General features: G+C 40.4%; 3 protein-coding genes across 3 annotated transcripts; 2 read left to right on the plus strand and 1 right to left on the minus strand.

Annotated features, from left to right (window-relative positions):
* The first annotated feature begins 250 nt into the window (after positions 1-250).
* On the plus strand, positions 251-11,934 carry col28a1b (collagen, type XXVIII, alpha 1b). The gene is made up of 35 exons (XM_084708693.1): positions 251-398; positions 980-1,125; positions 1,489-2,054; positions 2,492-2,512; positions 2,627-2,686; positions 2,823-2,876; positions 2,994-3,038; positions 3,137-3,163; positions 3,298-3,342; positions 3,428-3,472; positions 4,330-4,383; positions 4,909-4,977; positions 5,083-5,151; positions 5,279-5,347; positions 5,463-5,531; positions 5,820-5,888; positions 6,001-6,069; positions 6,275-6,343; positions 6,447-6,518; positions 6,620-6,688; positions 6,822-6,893; positions 7,069-7,137; positions 7,243-7,311; positions 7,382-7,450; positions 7,692-7,760; positions 7,851-7,919; positions 8,008-8,076; positions 8,244-8,312; positions 8,390-8,470; positions 8,566-8,601; positions 8,696-8,732; positions 8,883-9,437; positions 9,598-9,767; positions 10,033-10,306; positions 10,549-11,934. Exons 2-35 carry the CDS (start codon positions 987-989, stop codon positions 10,719-10,721), a joined length of 3,561 nt encoding a protein of 1,186 aa, XP_084564819.1. The 5' UTR covers positions 251-398; positions 980-986; the 3' UTR covers positions 10,722-11,934.
* ngly2 (N-glycanase 2) lies at positions 11,428-16,834 on the minus strand. Its single transcript, XM_084708692.1, has 12 exons — positions 16,188-16,834; positions 15,901-16,040; positions 15,521-15,696; positions 15,206-15,366; positions 14,755-14,895; positions 14,375-14,496; positions 14,038-14,206; positions 13,598-13,743; positions 12,871-12,995; positions 12,650-12,776; positions 12,340-12,473; positions 11,428-11,730 (listed from the first exon to the last, which is right to left on the minus strand). Exons 1-12 carry the CDS (start codon positions 16,652-16,654, stop codon positions 11,605-11,607), a joined length of 2,034 nt encoding a protein of 677 aa, XP_084564818.1. The 5' UTR covers positions 16,655-16,834; the 3' UTR covers positions 11,428-11,604.
* Positions 16,835-17,471: 637 nt separating this feature from the next.
* On the plus strand, positions 17,472-18,606 carry LOC146301081 (protachykinin). Its single transcript, XM_084708697.1, has 5 exons — positions 17,472-17,775; positions 17,909-18,008; positions 18,131-18,154; positions 18,300-18,356; positions 18,450-18,606. The coding sequence occupies exons 1-5, from the start codon at positions 17,677-17,679 to the stop codon at positions 18,458-18,460; spliced, it is 291 nt and encodes a 96-aa protein (XP_084564823.1). The 5' UTR covers positions 17,472-17,676; the 3' UTR covers positions 18,461-18,606.
* Positions 18,607-18,718: the final 112 nt, after the last annotated feature.

Here is an 18,718-nt window from a genome sequence, read left to right on the forward strand (position 1 = left end):
CCTAGTACGGCTTTGTGTTGCATCCAAAAAATATTTATAAGAAAACAGATCTAAACAATTTAGCTTGATTATACATTTAGAGACAATGAAATGTAATTGACTTCAACAATTGGATTGACCATTTATTAGTGTTGTGACACTTCCGTTCCATTTTGGCAGACCTAATAAGAAAATGCAATTGTGTCGCACACTGTAGACTCAAAAATTCGTTGCACAAAATGGGACAGACCACAGCTTTGGTGTTCTAAAGCTGCGCATCGCTCAATTACAGCCAAGCATCCACTTTGCAAAGCAGACTAACCAGTTCGTGTGTTGGAGATTTGGACGAGATGAGATGCTTTCCAATCCATGCAGACAAGTGATCAAGAAACGTTGGTTGCATTATAATTTAATACCAAGTAAGACCATTTATATTAGTCAATAATTCATTCTACTCTTTAAACTGCAACTGCAAACTTGAAACTTGTAACTTTGTAACTTGTTTTTTTAATTAACGTTTGAAATTGTGGCAAATAAGTTATGGTTTAAAAAGTGATGGGCCTAAATTGTTTAGAATGGTGGTTGATTCATATTTATCGTTGTTTTATGTTGTTTTAGTTTGTTTATGGTTATAACGATGAATCTAGTGTCTCATACATATTTATATATATACATATATTTATGTATTAATTACACAAAATCTAATCTTCAGTCAACTATAGAGAGTGAACATTGGTTAATTACAATGTCCTTAAGTGGGATCAGTGTATGTGTCTGTTAACATCGATGGCATTTGTAGCCTTTACCTTTATACAATATGTATGTATAGCAAAATTACTTACTCTGATGATTTTCTGCACTTGCCTTTTTGGAACATATAGACATATTATGCCTTTCCATGGAAAATGGACCTGTATGCCTACCATTTCAATTTTGAAAATATTATATTAAAAAATGTCACACTTTATGATGTGATCTAACTATGTTTATGTTATTTCAGGGTGTAGATGTTAACAACGGACATAATGGAGAAAGGAATGGCACTGTGCCTTTTACTGTTGGTTCTGATGCATGAAGCTGTGGGCCAGAGAAGGAAAAAGTTGGGGAAAAAAAACTACAACAGCCTACTCAAGGATAGAGGAAATGGTAAATTAAGTATCCACAGTTCTATGTTGATGGTTAGCAACTGTGAACATGAACCTTCCTGTTGACTGTATCCAATATCTGATGCACGTTTGACTTTCTATCGAAACAACATTCATTGTTTGGATTATTGCTGAACCATCCACCTGTTAAACAAAAGCAATTGAAGCTAAGCCTAAGGAATGTGTCTCCTATATGTGTAGCTCACCTGCCTGAAGCTATTTGATCACATTTACGTCAAATGGTCCTGGGCATCAGTAGCACCTCTTCTACAAGCCATAGTGACCTTTGACCTTAGCTTTGGGTTGCACAGAATCTGAAACAAGTGCACCACCATTGACATATACTTATCTGTCTCTCTCATAGATCTGACATGCTGCATGGACGTGGCCTTCCTCTTTGACAGTTCAGAGAACGCCAAAGACTTCCTGTTTGAGAAGCAAAAGTCCTTTGTGATCAATTTCAGCACCCGCCTTGCCAAGATGGAGGTTTCAGGCTGGACGCTAAAAGTGCGAATGGCCGCCCTCCAGTACAGCAGCTCTGTGACAATCGAACACGGTTTCTCCACCTGGCAGGACTTAGATGAATTCCAAAGGACTGTCATCTCCATGACTTACATCGGCCACGGCACCTACTCTACCTACGCTATCACCAATGCCACTCAGCTGTTTGCGCGGGAAACTACAAAGGATTGCGTCAGAGCTGCTGTGCTGATGAGTGACGGAGCAGACCACCCCCGGAACCCTGATGGTGTCAGAGCTGCAGAGGAGGCTAAAGGCCGTGGTGTCCTTCTTTTTGCAGTTGGATTGTCAGACCTGGCCTACCAGAGCCAGAACAGTGTGAAGCTCCGGGCTCTTGCCAGTCAGCCAACTCAGCGGTTTGTCCATAGTCTCACTGACCCACAGCTTGAGTATAAGTTACTCACAGAAATGGTGAGTTAGTCCTAAGTAGGCCTGCACAAGGGGTTGAGAAGGTGATGGGTTTTTACTCCCCAAAATAGGAGCATCATTACTGCATTGACGTGTGGTCTGTCTGATCATTTCACCAGTATGCAGCTATGAACCCCTCCCACCCTTCTTGTCTCTACCTTGTTCTGCCTCAGCCCACACTGTTCAGATGGAGAGGTCAAGCCTCTCAACGGTAGAATTATGTCAATGAAGAAGAGGACCTTGGCAGTACATTGACATTAATAAATGTATTAGTTATCAGTGCACATCGACTTTACCTTTCACTCATAGTATATACTACACAATCTTAATAAGATAATATTGAATTTGGAATCAGTGGTTACATTATTATAACATCATATAATATGTTAAGAATCAAAGGCCAGGGGTTAACAGGTTGTTTTTTATTGTTTTCTATTCAGGTTGATGTAACGATTGAAGGGGTAAGTGCTTTAACATTCAAATGACATTGCAAATGACAGATACAGGAAAAGTTATATTTTGGCAGATGAAAAACTCCACAACTGAAACTGACCTTGTGTCATTCACTGCATCAGTGTCCAAAGCCCAAAGTGTGTTTGTGTGAAAGAGGGGAACAAGGCCCTCCTGGGAACCCAGTAAGTACATTTTAGAATAAGTTTCCCAACAAAGGACTTTTACAAATCTACTGACTTAAATGATCGACAGTCTGACTCGTTTGTTAAGCCTGAAAAAGAGCAAGACTCCTGCTTTGTAACCTTTGGTTTCATCTAGGGTAAAAAGGGAGACCAGGGATACGCAGGACCACTGGGTCCAAAGGGATCAAGGGCAAGTATTACTATAAATACATTTATATACATTTACAACATTTTTATTAAATTGTATTGTAAATTCCATTGTTCATACAGTACCATAGCAGTAATGATGTGTACATTCTACTGTTAGGGAGACCCTGGAGTAAGTGGCTACCCTGGAAGTGAAGGCCCTGAGGTATGACGTCCTTCACTAATAACGTGTAATGATTCAATTGTTGTCTGAAATGAGTTCTGCAGTTCTAGGTGTTAAACACAGTTATTACTTCTTTATAGGGTAAACAAGGATTCAAAGGTGATAAGGTGAGACAGCCACATACGTATTCTTGTCAACAGATCCCCTTTGAACCAGATACTTCACACAAAGTTTACACAAAGTTGTTGGTGGTTGGCCTGAAACCTAAGGATGAATTCAGTTTGAATGTGTTATATTTTAGGGGATGAGAGGAGACTGTGGCACCCAGGGAGAAAAGGGTGATGTTGTAAGTAAAATGGTACTGTATTGTGTGCAATCGATACTGCAAATTATTTAATCTAAATGCAGTGTTACCACTGTGTACCTTCCAGGGCCCTGAGGGACCTATAGGTCTACAAGGACCGGGAGGAGAGCAGGTACAGTGTAAACATCATCGTATTCTGGAATACATTGTTTGCCATCTGCTTGAGAAATCTTAGACTCTTGACACCGCTTTTGATGATTTTTAGTTGGATAACAAGATAGAACCCTCCAAAACTCAACAGTTGAAAAACCTTTAAACATAGAATATTGATCGCATACACACGATGCAACAATTAGTGGACGAACACCCCCTCAACGCTCAAACACAACAGATGGTTGTGTCCATTTCACACTCATGCACTAATGGAATGTGAATATTGGATTATGCCTAATCTCAATACTAATATGGGTATCTAAAGCAGTGAATCCAGGCTTGCAGGATATTATTCTTATACAGGAGCACACTTTGTGTTGCAGGATTAGTGCTGGGACTTGGTTGCCCACTTCCTCCTCACTATCATTCTCTGTGGTATTGGCAAAGTGTCAGAAGCTCTGTTGTTTTGAGACTAGGTCCAGACTGGAATTAAATTGGATTAAAAAAAAAACTGATTTGGGGAATATTAGTTAGTTCAGGTCTAGGAGAGATTCATTGTACTGTAAGTTACTGCATATAATATAACCACTTTAGAGTGTGCAAGGTTACTTGGAAATATCTTTTCAGAATATTTACAAAGTATCATGGTTGAGCTGAATTTTCAACCTGTAGACTTTAGTAATACTGTAGATGTTTCTACTGTATAGTTTGTTACTTGAATGCTAGATTGAAACCAAGGTGAATACCACAGCCTTGTCAATAATATAAAGTAACTTGAAAAGTGTCATTGTACAGTATATGTACAGTACATATGCATATACATATACTGTCATATTGTTTTGTTGTATATTTCTGTGACTTTTCTTTCTTCTCCAGGGCGCCAGTGGACCCCCTGGAGACCCAGGTCCTGAGGGTCAGTTGGGACCTAAAGTAGGCATTCTGAGCCACCCGCAGCATTGATGCCAGAATACTAACACATAACATCTCTATTGTGACATTTGGTTGGTTTGCCAGAAAGGCTACAAGATCTGCCCTTTAAAATGAGTGACCTTTAAAAAAAGTTAATTTGAATGGCGATTTATCATTCACTGAAACAGCAAGCAGAGCTTTTCAACAAGGAGATGTATTATTATAACAGAATTAGACCAGACAAAAGTTATAAATGGAACAACCTAACCATTTTTGAAATGTCATAACATGCTACAAAGAACGTATTGGACATTTGGCTGGAATGAGTCCCATCAGTTTAAAGTAATTTCTACAGCTAACAGACAGACAGAACTCTTTTTGAGTTGACCGAGACTAGCTCTGTTTCCAAGGCACTGAAGATCCCATTACATCTCATTCATATTATTAAATCAAATAGATATAAACAAGTTGCTGTCATTGGATTAAACTAGTATTTCATGATATTGTATTATTCACACTCACAGTAATCCTGTTCTTCCTACACAGGGGGACAGAGGAGCAGCTGGTGCTTCTGGGCCCCGAGGAGATATAGGCATTGGATTCCCTGGTTCAAAGGTCATCTAAGGCAGTTCAAATTCCATCTAACTGATACAGTATACTGTACCATACATTCACATTATACATAGAAAAGAACAGATCAGACATGTCACGTGTCCACAGGGTGACAAGGGAAACCAGGGCCGAACAGGGCCTACAGGACCTACTGGAATAGGAGACCCAGGACAGCCAGTAAGTTAGAAGATCATTGCATTTCTTCCACAAAATTAGTTCCACAAACCAACCTACCAGTTTTGCTTTGACTCTGGACTACTATGCAATGCATGCTGATGCTTTGATTGTTTGATGGTCATTTTAGGGCCCCCCAGGACCACTTGGTGCACCAGGGATCCAAGGACCACCTGGGGAAGGGCTTATTGGAGCAAAGGTAGTCCAACCATAATATTGATAACATGTCTGTATCACCAAACATGTCCACAGATGCAAATCACAACTACTTCAACTAGAGTCTGTGTCAACTAAAATATTGGTCACTGTTTCAGGGGGATCGAGGCTACGACGGCCCCAGGGGCAGCCGAGGTCTTACCGGTTTTGGGGTCAAGGGTGGCAAGGTAATAGAGTCAGTTGGGTGAGCGGTTTGGGAGTCGGGCTAGTAATCAGAAGGTTGCCGGTTCGATTCCCGGCTGTGCAAAATGATGTTGTGTCCTTGGGCAAGGCACTTCACCCTACTTGCCTCGGGGAATGTCCCGGTACTTGAGTGTCTGCTAAAATGACTAAATGTAATGGATGGTACAGCTTTCACAGCAAGATGTCATGGCAACGGTATTGAGATTATTAGTATCATGTTTGCCTATCTGTTGTATCACCATATTATTGTGTGATTGTACGTTTTCACTCAGGGAAGTCAAGGTGAGCCTGGCATGCCTGGGCCAGATGGCCCCCCAGGGGAAGGGATCCAAGGAGAGAAGGTTGCTATTTGCTCTTATTCTTATTCCGTTTATGTGTTGTTTGTATTGTTGTATTCAGTTCAATATTCAATCCAGATGTAATGAACCATCTGATGAAGGCTCCTTTGTGCAGGGTAACCAAGGTCCTGTGGGACCCGTTGGCCCCAGAGGGTCTCCAGGATTGGGACTCATGGGTCCAAAGGTTAGTCTGAAACTGTTTGATCAAACTAGGACAGGCTGTCTTACACAGAATCATACACACGTAAAAATCATGACGCATAATTAGATCGATACAGTAGATACTTCAATGCTGAACATAAAAAATACATTTGAGATTAGAAAGCATGACAGGATTAACATCATCTATTAGGTACATGAGTTTATGAGATATGTATTTTTACCTGCAGGGAAACGAAGGATTCTCTGGTGAGCCAGGAATCCCAGGGGAGAGAGGTATAGGAGAACCAGGGCCCAAAGTAAGTCTGAACATTTGGTGTATTGTATCAAACAAAGTCACTCTCTGTGGACGTTGACGCACATTCAATGACACATTAATCTCTAAACATGTTGATGTTGTAGGGCGACCCAGGCGCTGAGGGTTTACCTGGTATTCCCGGTCTCTCTGGAGAGGATGGTATCCCTGGACAAAAGGTGGGCATAGAAGGTCTAATTTATTAGATATTTTATCAATTGAACTTGAACAAGATCTTGTCTTTTTTCTTTTCTTTAATTTTTCTTTCTAATTATATTAGGGTGACATGGGAATACAGGGACCCAGGGGACAAGATGGTGTACCTGGAAAAGGTGTCCCAGGGGAAAAAGTACAACAATTGATATTTGTATTGTATCATACTTACACTGTCAGATAGTGAGTCACACCCTTTATATTGTCCATGAACTAAAATGTTGAGTCCATAATTATAAATGATGACATGAGCAGTGTTGTTGTCCCAGGGCAACAGAGGAGACAGGGGCTCCAGGGGCCTAGGAGGTGCTGTAGGGCCTGTGGGGCCTATAGGACCAAAGGTATGTCCTCTATCAACTGTATATATATATATATATATATATATATACAGCCTATATATATATATATATATATATATATATATATAGGCTACCTTTGGAAAAACAACCAACTTTATTTGATAAAATGTTGACCTATAACGTGGATGGAGAGGTTAAAAATGTGTACTTCTTCTAGGGAGATCCGGGAAATACTGGACCACCAGGTCTCAGTGGACCACCTGGACGAGGAATGCCTGGTGCTAAGGTTTGGCTATAGTTATGTAGGCAACAGTGATGAACAGTGAAAATCTCAGTTCAAGTTTTATCGCCATGAGGTTATTTTTCCTGGTTCTGTTGTTGACACTGACAGGGTGATGCAGGTCCAGCTGGCCCACCGGGACCAGTCGGGGAATCAGGAATAGGAATAGCAGGTCCTAAGGTACAGTGCAACACACATATCCAAGTGTTGTATTTTGTACATAAAACACTGAATGTGTGACTATCTTCAGGGAGAGAGAGGGTTACCAGGATCCATTGGTCCAGCTGGACTTAAAGGAGTGGGCTACCCTGGTCCTGCAGTGAGTATCTAAATATTGTGTGGAAAACATTGCTGGGGAAATGGGAAGTCTGGAATTCGCTGCTTTGCCTGCTGTCACTGCATGCCGACTCTGGATTGATCAAATGATGGATGGTTAGATGGATGGACATTGGAATGATCTTGTCACGATGTATTACGCATTATTATTATTATTTATCAAGTTGTGTGTGCTATTAAACATAGTAGATGTGTACTTCACCATGTTATGTCATGGTCATCAGGGACCTCCAGGGCTGCCTGGACTAACAGGAGAGGTTGGCCCAGAAGGAAAAGGCTTACCTGGACCCAAGGTACTGAAGCAAATATGTTGACACATATCAAAACCTGTATTTGTTAATCCATCATCTGATTGATGTGGTTGAGCATGTCCTCGTGTTCAGGGAGATCGGGGTTTACCAGGCTCCAGTGGACCAGCTGGAAAACCAGGCATTGGCTTTATTGGTCCCAAGGTCAGAATCATTTATTACTGACTATGGGCCATAGTTTCATTGCCATGGTATCACTGATAACATGAAGATCGCATCTTGATCTGTGCAGGGTTCAATGGGTCAGACAGGAGCCCCTGGTCCTGAGGGGATGCCTGGAGAGGGTATTCAGGGACAAAAGGTACTGTTCCCTCCCACCTTATCATTAGGACAACCATGACAGGACATGACATAAACATGAGATATGAAGCAGGTGTACCGGTTGAAAAGTGTCTGTCAAAATGTCTAGTTTTATCTTATTCTGTGGTCTGACAGATGATGTGGTTCATCATTTCCTGATGTTTCCAGGGGGAATCAGGATTTCAGGGGATTCCTGGCCCCAGAGGCCCCCCTGGGCAGGGTCTCCAAGGAGAAAAGGTAAAATCTTTGTTTTGGTTGTTTATAATGTGATTATACAATTAAAATCTCAAAGAGGTTTTTTACTGGCCCTGTAGGGAGACCGTGGGATCAGAGGTGAACAGGGCAGAAAGGGGGAGAAAGGAGGGACAGGGGAGCCCGGAGCCATCGGACAGCTGGTACAGTACGCGTTGCTGTCATGAGTTATTAGAAGTCAGATAAAATCAGTGGAATCAGGTCATTTGAAAATGTATAGTAAATTGTGACTTCACAGGGTAAACTGGGACAAAAAGGAGAAGCTGGCCTTACAGTAAGTGTTGCTAATGACCTCACTCAAATTTCTGAGAAGTGATGTTATTGGACCAGATGTATTGGGGCACTATTTATGCCACTATCTATTACAGAGAGAGGAAGTCATCAAAATCATCAAATCAATATGTGGTACGTGATGCATGTTATCCTACCATACATGGTGTTTGCAGGGGGACCTTATCATGTTCACATTAATGGAATCAATCTATGTCATGACAGTGTTAATAGATTTGTCATTCCCATAAATTGGTACATTGTCATTAATTTGTCTAACCCCAGGCTGTGGAACAAAGTGTCGTGAGAACCCTCTAGAGCTGGTCTTTGTGATCGACGGCTCAGAAAGTGTTGGGCCCGAAAACTTCAAGGTGGTCAAGGAGTTTGTCAACGCCCTTGTTGATAATGCCTCCGTGGACCGCGAGACCACGCGTGTTGGAGTGGTCCTCTACAGCCACATTAACATGGTGGTGGTCGGCCTGAACCAGTTGTCCACCCGCGACCAGATCAAGACTGCCATCCGCTCCATGACCTACCTGGGGGAAGGAACCTTTACAGGCAGCGCTATTCAGACGGCCAACCAAGTGTTCCAGGAAGCCCGCGTTGGGGTGAGAAAGATGGCCATTGTCATCACGGACGGCCAGGCAGATGAAAGGGACTCTGTAAAGCTGGACGAGGCAGTGAAGGAGGCCCATGACAGTAACATTGAGATGTTTGTGATTGGTGTTGTTGACGAAAGTGACCCAATGAACATGGAGTTCATGGAGGATGTTCTTCTAATGGCCTCTGACCCAAACATGGAACATATCTACTTGATCAAAGACTTTAGCAAACTACCTGGTAAGCTTCATATTCAAAACTGTGCTTACACTCTTACAATGCAGTATATTCAAATGCACTTCAGGAATAAGTCCATAGGTGGCGATGTAAGACTAGCTGACTAGCTGGCTCTGGCTAGAACATAACATCTCTATTGTCTGTATTGTGATATTTCCATCAGCCTTGGAAAGCACCGTGCTTAACCATATCTGTGAAAGAGAGGAGGAAAAGGCTTTGTTTAGTTCCAGACTTTCTCCTGGAACCCCATTTGTGAACGTCATGGAAACCCCAAACAGGACGGACACTGATACGCCCACCGCCACTGGAGACTTCAGAAACACACAGATGGAGGTGAGGCACTGTAACACTCACATGGATTTTACTTTCAGGTTTTTCTTGTAGCTTTGATTGAGAAAAAGAATGAACCAAATCACTAAAACTTAACAAATGCCTGTAACCACACCAGCATCTTTTTTTAGACTGTAAATCCATAAATCCCCACTAATATCAATCCAAACCCCTCTAAATAGATTTCCATTTACAAAATCCAGTTACAAAATGCCCATTATACAGATTTACATTATACACATGAAATGTCTACCCTTCTCTGAGTCAGCCAGGCCTACCAGGACCAGGCCTAGTGGAGAAAGTCTTCATCCCGCAAGGACCCAAACCAGGGGACAGAGACACCTCGGAATTATACAGGGTTCCCTTGTTCGACAGAGAACCTTATAAGCCCCGTACAGAATTAATCCTCCCATCTGAAGTGAAAAGACCCACCCACAGCATGGCAGAGATTGCACCTCAGACCTCTACACCAAGAACCATCACAGAGAGCAAACCATCCCCTTCGACAGCCCAATTCTTCTCAAGGGACTCTTTTATGCAAGGTATCATACTGTATATCCTTGTGTGTTCTAAATGGTATTCCTTTTGTAAATAGCTGTATTTTCATGCAATCATGATCAATTATTCGGTTAATCCATATAACTATCAGGCACAGGCATATGTGTCAATATGTTAGTTTATAGGTGATTAATACCAAATCTACAGTAGCATATACTGTGGATTAAATCAGATACGGCACCTAATTGCAGTGTTTTGTCTTCTCTACTGCTACTGTTGTTTCCAGAGGCGAGATGCAGTCAGACTCTAGACCCTGGGCCATGTCGGGAATACGTTGTGAAATGGTACTATGACTCCATAGCAAATGGCTGTGCCCAATTTTGGTTTGGAGGCTGTCAAGGAAACAAGAACCAGTTTGAGACAGAGAAGAGCTGCAGAAAAGCTTGTGTCCAGGTCTAACAAACATACACTGGTTAACTAGATTTTACGGTGTTTGAATGTATTTACCGATTTTAACTATTTAAGGGGTACAGTAGCATTTCAACATGTAGTAAATGTGAGAATACAAAAATGTGGTATAGGGGCAGCACCTCACTGAAAATCCTATTTTTTATTTTATTTTCATAATGCTAGTCTTACATGTTTTGTTATATTATGGATGTCTTGGAACATTTTAGGTGATGGTCCTTGCCATAGAAAAGTACCATGTCAGCATGCAACTTCTATCATTAAATATACATGAACTGTTACAACTTCTATCTACCACCATTCATAACAAACTATTTTGCATGAAGAAAACCAGTGTCTGTGGACCCAACAGCGTATAAATCCATTTTGTGTCAAGAGGTTGATAATAAGGAGGAATCATCTTCTCCAGGACACGTAACTGAATGACTAATTTCTATAAGAAATGTAATTAGGCACTCTCTCTTCACTTGAAATCCCCTTTTGTGACACCAAGACAGTAGCATTACAAATAATTGATGGGATAATTATCCTGACAAAACACGGTATCTTTTTCCCCCTCTCTTTAACAGTGAATCCTTGAACTGAAATTATGGTGGGCACTTATGTCCAGGATGGATTCTTGTATCATTCTTCTGAGTTAACAGCTCTTGTTAAAAAAACTTGAGTGGTGTCCTCACACGATGACAAAGCCAGAACATGCTTTGATACAGTTGTTATTATTATAGAACATTTTAAGTCTAGAAAACTACAGGAAAAAAAGAAAGTCTCCAAGTTAGATTTGAAAATGAATATTTGCTTACAATTGGCTGACATTCACAAATTACACAGATTTCAACTAAATTTACATTCACATCATTCAGTGTTTCACATGAGATTACTTGTAGAATACAAGATATGAGAACATGACAATGTAGCCTGGATCATGTGCAGGATTTGGGTCCTTTCCACCATACAGACCAAAGTACAAGAGGGTGTTGGCTTCATATCCACTAATGTCCACCTGAGAGGAAGAATGAAAGACACTTAAATAGAATGGGAGCATGATTCATATATATAATATAGCATTTAGAGCTATATTTACTGTAGCATATTCTGTATGAAACTAACATGCTAAAGATCTTATTTACCATGTGTGTAAGTTTGCATACTGGTATGTATCTTCTCATTGGCCCAATACAATAAAACATGAACTATTGTGTTTTCACCTTGTTTGACTCAAGTGGAGATGAAAATAACATTTCTGAATCCATTACTTTTATTTTCACTCCGACATAAAAAAACATTTTATTTCAAGTTTAAAAGAATAATGAAAAAAACGACTACAGTGTTTATTAGGACATAAAGTCTAGTGGGCATATCACTTCACTTAAGTACAGCTGCAATTCATCCTACACATGGTTGGACACTTTGTGACACAAGCACAGATGACTCAACTAATAGAGAGAAGTACAATCTAAGAGTGATATCATTGATAGACAGTTTTGATCACTGTCATATTGGTGTGTACTGTTCGATATACAATACACACATCATCATGCATATATACATGTGTATGATTAGCTGACAAATAATACAGCAGTTGATTTATAAAGATTGAAAGATACTGTACCTGTTTTGTGATGTCGATCCTCCAGGGATTGACTTGTAGTCCGTCACACCAGCCCCCTCGCCCATATAGCCATGTGCCATGTTCATTGGGAACAGCTCCCTCCCGCACCCGCATGGCACATCCCAGCGCTGAACCTACACCGCAACCCAGCGCACCCACATAGGATCGAGAACAGAACATATAGCGATGGCCAGTCAATCAAATGTCGTCAAATGTACTTCAGGACTTTAAACTATAACATTGTATTGGTGATTTGTATTGCAAAGTGCAAACGCAATATGAAAAACATTTATTTCACAAACATTCGAACCTGCAGAGTCAAATATACGGGTGTTGTTGAACACGCCATTGACCAGAAAGTGGTGCGAAGTCACACAGAACTCCCCACAGCCATTCTCATCACTCCCGTGGCCTGTAATCACTGTATACAACTCCACCTGCAAAAACCACAAACAGAACAATGTACAGTGGATCAGTGACATTTCGTCATAGTTTACAATCAAAATGTTGTTGAAGAATCAGACAGCTTACCTTTTTGGTGGAGGCAGGAACAGTGAACTTTATTGGCTCATATTTCTTGTTGTAGCTTTTGTCAAAGGTTCCCCCACGGTACAATGACAGCAGATTGAAGGGATAAAGCTTGTCTACAGGATTACCTTTGAATGGCAAAAAACAATAATTTACATATGCTGAAATGAACTATATATTTACTGAATGTGTGTTCATTTGTATAGAGAACTGCATACAGACAATATTGAGTAAAGAGAATATTGCACAGTAGAATATACAAAATCCAGCATTGTCGTATCAAAGAAGAAAACCTACGACTTGAGAGAGCCATCCCCTTTGTCTGGGTGACTTATGAACAGCAAATTGATAGGACGTCCTCTACCTTCCAGTTGACAAATATATCTACTCAGGACACACCAGGAAGCTGCTCCATACACCTCTCTCTCAAAGACGGTGGCACAGAAAATGGTTCATAATGCTTTGGAGTAGTCCCAGTTCTCCACTCTCACAGTAGGACATGGGTTTCTATTGTATCTATGGTCTCTCTCTCTTTTGAGTTCAGTCCCTGTCAAAGAACTACTGTAGCAGATACACACCAGAGTTTGTTCCAGTCCACTCTTTATCTTAGCTTGACATGTTCTGCTCTTACTTCCTTCTACTGTATTTTATGACAAAAATGAACGATATGACTAAACAACGCGGTTACAGAAGCTATCATACAAATCCTATGGATAGAATTACGACACACCTGATTGATTGGTGTGACTAAATCGAAGGTTCAGTGAAACCACCCAGGGCATTGCCCAGGCCACTGTCTTCATTGTAAATGTACACCTCCCACTGTTCAACAGAGGCATCAGTGGGGACACGTCAGTGAGCCATCGTCCTGTTCCCCTGAAGGAACAACATGAACACACTGTTTAGACAGTGCAAACAGAATGCTGCTGACTCTAACATGAGATTATGATCAACGGTAACATTTGCTTCAGAGACAATAGCTTCAATCTGCAAAATGTTTTATAATTAAGCATTATGGGGTTGGGGAAAAAAGATAATTTGAATGAAATTCCAATTATTTAATATAAAATATTACTTTAGATACTCATTACGTTTTATGATATGACTTTCAAATGAGACTTAAGTGGGTTCTAAGGATACATTTTTGGACAAATGAATGACTGGTCGCACCTGCGAAACGCTGTTATCCAGCGGCCCAACTCCATGTTGCAGTAGAGACTAAAATGATCGCAGCACACATAGAGCTGCACAATGTGATCCCAGTGAGCACAGGTGCTGTCTCTCTGTCCAGGGCAGGACAGAGACGTGTCCAGCTCCAGCATGTCAAAATCTAACATGTCTGCCAAAATAGTGTAATAAAAAGACAAATATTGCTTTATCCAGATGAAAATAGCCATACAAACAACTTTGTTGAGAGTTAACTGATTGGATTACGATGGCAGACTGTGTCACATGGAAGTAGTAATTTGTTTAATAAACACGCAAGAATGCGAAGAATGAACTTAACCAAATGGCATGTCCACGGTAATGACCGCCCCTTTCTCCCCCTGCATTTGGACCTTATCATACACCGAGACCACCTTAGCTGGGCTTTGCAGTCGATTCTGAAGACTATTGTAGTAGTCAAACCTAAAAATAGAAAGGAGAAGCAGTTAGGTTTCTATGGGGCCAGGCCGGATGGCAACTGTTGGAAAAATTGACACTCTTTCAGGCAAACTTGAAATACTGTTTTTTGTTTTCTGTTTTGAGTATTTCAGAACAGCATCATTTTCTTAAATTACTATTCCCATTCATAGTAAAGAGAGTGTCATGCCTTGAAGTAATGACTTCAGGAATGACTTATGTACACATACAAATAATAGCTTACCACAGTAGTAGTCTACTTACCATTGAGCCTGCCAGTTGATGAATTTGAAGGTGGGGTAGAGGAACCAGCCCATCTCAGAGAGAGACCCCTGTTGGTCAATGCCAAAGAAGAAGTTTGGAGATGGGGTTGTCTGGAAAGACACATTCACCAGCTGTCCATGTCTACAAAACAAGATGAGTTGCTAAAAGGACATTCAAAAGCATGTGTGTCCATTTAGTAGACAATTTTATCCAAAGTGACTTACATAGGGGGATTTGAATTTGCTATCTCTTGATCTGCAGTGAAATGCTCTACCACTAAGCTAGACTTTTAAATACTTTTGATTTATATTCTAAAAACTATTAGTGCTAGATTTTATGTAACGAATAAAAATGGTTCATTAGCTTAAAGGTTAAATGTTAAGAGGGCTCAAATGGCTTACAGAAAAGTAACATGACTCCAGATTAAAGCCTTGCATAAGCCTGAACTTACAACAGGGCCTGGGCTACTGATGGCTCCAGATGCACCATGGCAGCAGGTATGCCTATTGGCTCAAAACACTCGTCTGCCACACAGTTCATATCCTGGATCGGACTACCACGAAGGGCATACACAAGGACACCTGACGCATTGGATTTGGCCATGTTCTGCACCTGTAAGAACACCACAACATTGTCAAATATTAGAAAATTACTCTTTGTGGATATGTTTTCATGATTTAAGTCTATCAGAAAGCAAACTGGAAGCATACAATTGAATGCACTTTCTTTCTAATCTTTCTTTTTTTATTTCAGCAACACAACTGACCTTGGTGAAAAAAGAGCAGTTGCCCTCAGATACCCAGGCAACAGCCCCTGTGACAGAAGGGAAAGGCTCACATCCGTTGCCTGCGTAAATAAGTTGGTTTGTCCTCTGCCCCCAGCGACCCGTCAACCAATCATATCTAGCATCGAGTCTCTTGACAATCACAGGCATCTTCCACACTGTCGGGTAAGACCACATTTTAGAATTGCACTACATATTTACAAATACAATGCTTTAGATTGTCAAGATGTGCCCTTGAAACAATTGTTGGGCAATCATTTTTTCATAATAGGCCTATATCAAGACAACTATCTGAGAGCCATCAGGGCCTGCAGGTTGAGCACTTCTTTCAAAGCTTCATAAAAACATACTTTGTTCCTTACATGTGGAGGAGAAAACAGCTTGAGAAAGACCACAGTTGTGTCCTGTACAGCCCCAGGAGTACAGAACACTGGGAATCCAGTTACCCAAAGAAAATACAGGCACCGGAGAGAAATGCAACCTGGACAAAACCTCTTTGTTTCTGTGAATATATATAAAACACTTGTCAAGTACATCATTCATTACATAGGAAGGACAAATCACTGCATAATACTTAATTGCTATACATTATCCACAAGAGTAGGTATGTTAAGGCCAACCAATTGAGATTTCACACGCAGATGCAAACCTTTTCATCGCCACGCGGTGAACTTGTTCCCTCATCCATAGCGCGTCACTGACGCTGGAGTCATCAATTGACAAGAAGAGAACTTGGGTGGTTTCGGGTAGTCCCTGAACTAAGCTAACTAGTGACGATTCTGAGTTCCACATGCATTCCAAAAAACCAGATTTGTTGGTAAAGGCATGAATTATTAGTGACCCTTGCGTTTCTGTTGGAGGCGGGTAAACAAATTCTCCATCCAAGGTTGTCACTTTGAAATCTTTTGCCTTATCCCTAGGCTCGAATCCCGTAACTTTTGGTGTTCTTTTTGATCTTAAGTCAACAGAGTCGCCGAAAATATTGGATGAAAGAAATGCACCCTCGTTGTCATCCAATTGTGTTGACTTAATACGCTTAAATCTCGACTCAACGGATATCACATGAGCTGTCATAAACAAACATATGACCAGAGTTTCTGAAGATAACCAAACCATGTTTCTGCAATATATCCGCTAATGTCTAGCAGATAACCGTGCCCACATCCGTATATATCCGAAAGAGAGCCGGCTGTTTCAATATTGCCATTACAGTAAAACGCGCATACATATATGGCTTTAGTGGACCATGTTCTGTCTCCTTTGGAGTCCTTAAGCTTCCTTGTTTACGTCAAGGAAGTTTTAATTTGATGGGCATGCCGTGCACTTCTACGGTGTCCCATAAGTGACCAAAAGCATTTGCCTATCCAAACGTGCGCGCAGCAAACAAAACAGGTGTTGTACCCTCAGATGCACCAAATCCTTAAAATCCGTAATTCAAATCGTTAAGGAACGAATGCGAACCAATACCTTTCTTGTTCCACGACATCGCATTCTGAGGAAATATACCCCAGCTATGATTACTAAAGACAATGTATTTTGTGAAGCAGGTTCAAAGTATTTCACATGGCTTTTCTTACCAATATATAGGTTCAAAGACATACGCTTTTTATTTTTTGCAGCCTAACTATACTGTTCAGCAGGTAAAACCTTACCAAAATATGAATTTCCTAATGAGTAGAGTGTACACGCCAAGATTTGTTTAAAACTACGCATTTTTGCATTTTGTGTGAGTACCAAAAATTAACAACTGCTTACTTTCTATAGTCGGTGCCCACTATTCAAAGCGAACCTCTGGCTGAACAGCGTTTAGCACAGATTAATAATGGACACTAATAGGTCCAAGTGACTGACTCATTACCCTTATTAAAAATCTATGCTCATAACAACTCAGAGATCAATCCCACACCCACTTCAGCTGTGCGTAAAAACGCCGCGCGCACTGTTGCCCTCTTGAGAGACTGCAATGAAGCGCCAGTGGAGAGGATGCATTTGTATTCTCTTTTCTCTGGCAAAAGAGTATTGCTGCAGAGCGTAGCTTTCTAACGCCAGCACCTTTAATTCCATCGGTGAAGTCATAAAAAACTTTTCCAGTCATAGCTAAAGTCAAATACTGCAGAAAACCGTTACGCACGCACACAATGAAGATACTTATGTTACTTATTGTAGTTTTCTTTGTTTTAACGAATATATTTTCCCAAGAAGTAAATTTTGACGACAACTGGAAAGACTTCGACGAGGTATGTTGTATGATATTGTTACAACGGATAGAATATTAAAACGTATGTATGTATCTTATTTTCTTCATCGTGTAAGCTTGGCTATAATGTGCCAATTATATATTTAGCTGTGCCTATTTCTCTTTAATTCCAGAAGTTGTGGAAATTGGAGCAATTTAAGGAAATCTTAAATAGAATGACCCGGAAATCTGGACCACGTCAATTCTTTGGTCTTATGGGGAAAAGGGGAACTGGTAAGAACTAATAATCTAAGTTTAGTACATGTTTATAACTCGTACTGAGATTTGTTCTGTAGTATCCTAGGCCCTATTTACCAATTATTTACTTTTCATTTTCATCATTTTTTTTTATGCAGCAAAAACACAAATAACACGGAAAAGTAGGTGGATGATCTATCTTTGATCCATGTGCATTATTACATTTTAAATACATAATTGAAAAAGGTCTGAAAATCCACTGGACTATTAATACTATTTACTGAGATGTCTGCAAAGCCTACATATTAAGAATTTTTCTCCTTTAAGGGCAAAAATTTCAGTCTTTTGTTGGACTGATGGGAAAAAGGAGCTCGGACGAACAAGGTACAGTACCCTACTCCCAAGTCTTTAGAGTGACAGTCAACAAGTCACACTTGGACATGGTGTATATTAAACTGAGTTATTTTCCTCTTTCAGATTCCATTTAAAGAACGACCTCCTCAACTAAGACTGATGGCATCAACATTATCTAGTCATTTACCTTTTAAGCATTAAACCATTTTTTTATGTGTGATGTGCCTAAAGTAGTATCTAAAGCACAAATAATGTCTGAATAAAACTTGTATCACTACAACGTTAATGGTTAGTGTTTAATTAATTTCAAATAAATATCCTTCGAACATGTAATCATATTGAAATGTAGGTCAATCATTTGCCACTGATCATGAAAAATAACACCTTCAGAA

This window comes from Hypomesus nipponensis, chromosome 2 (genome assembly GCF_054491055.1).
Source record: "Hypomesus nipponensis isolate SF chromosome 2, ASM5449105v1, whole genome shotgun sequence".
Lineage (NCBI taxonomy): Eukaryota > Metazoa > Chordata > Actinopteri > Osmeriformes > Osmeridae > Hypomesus > Hypomesus nipponensis.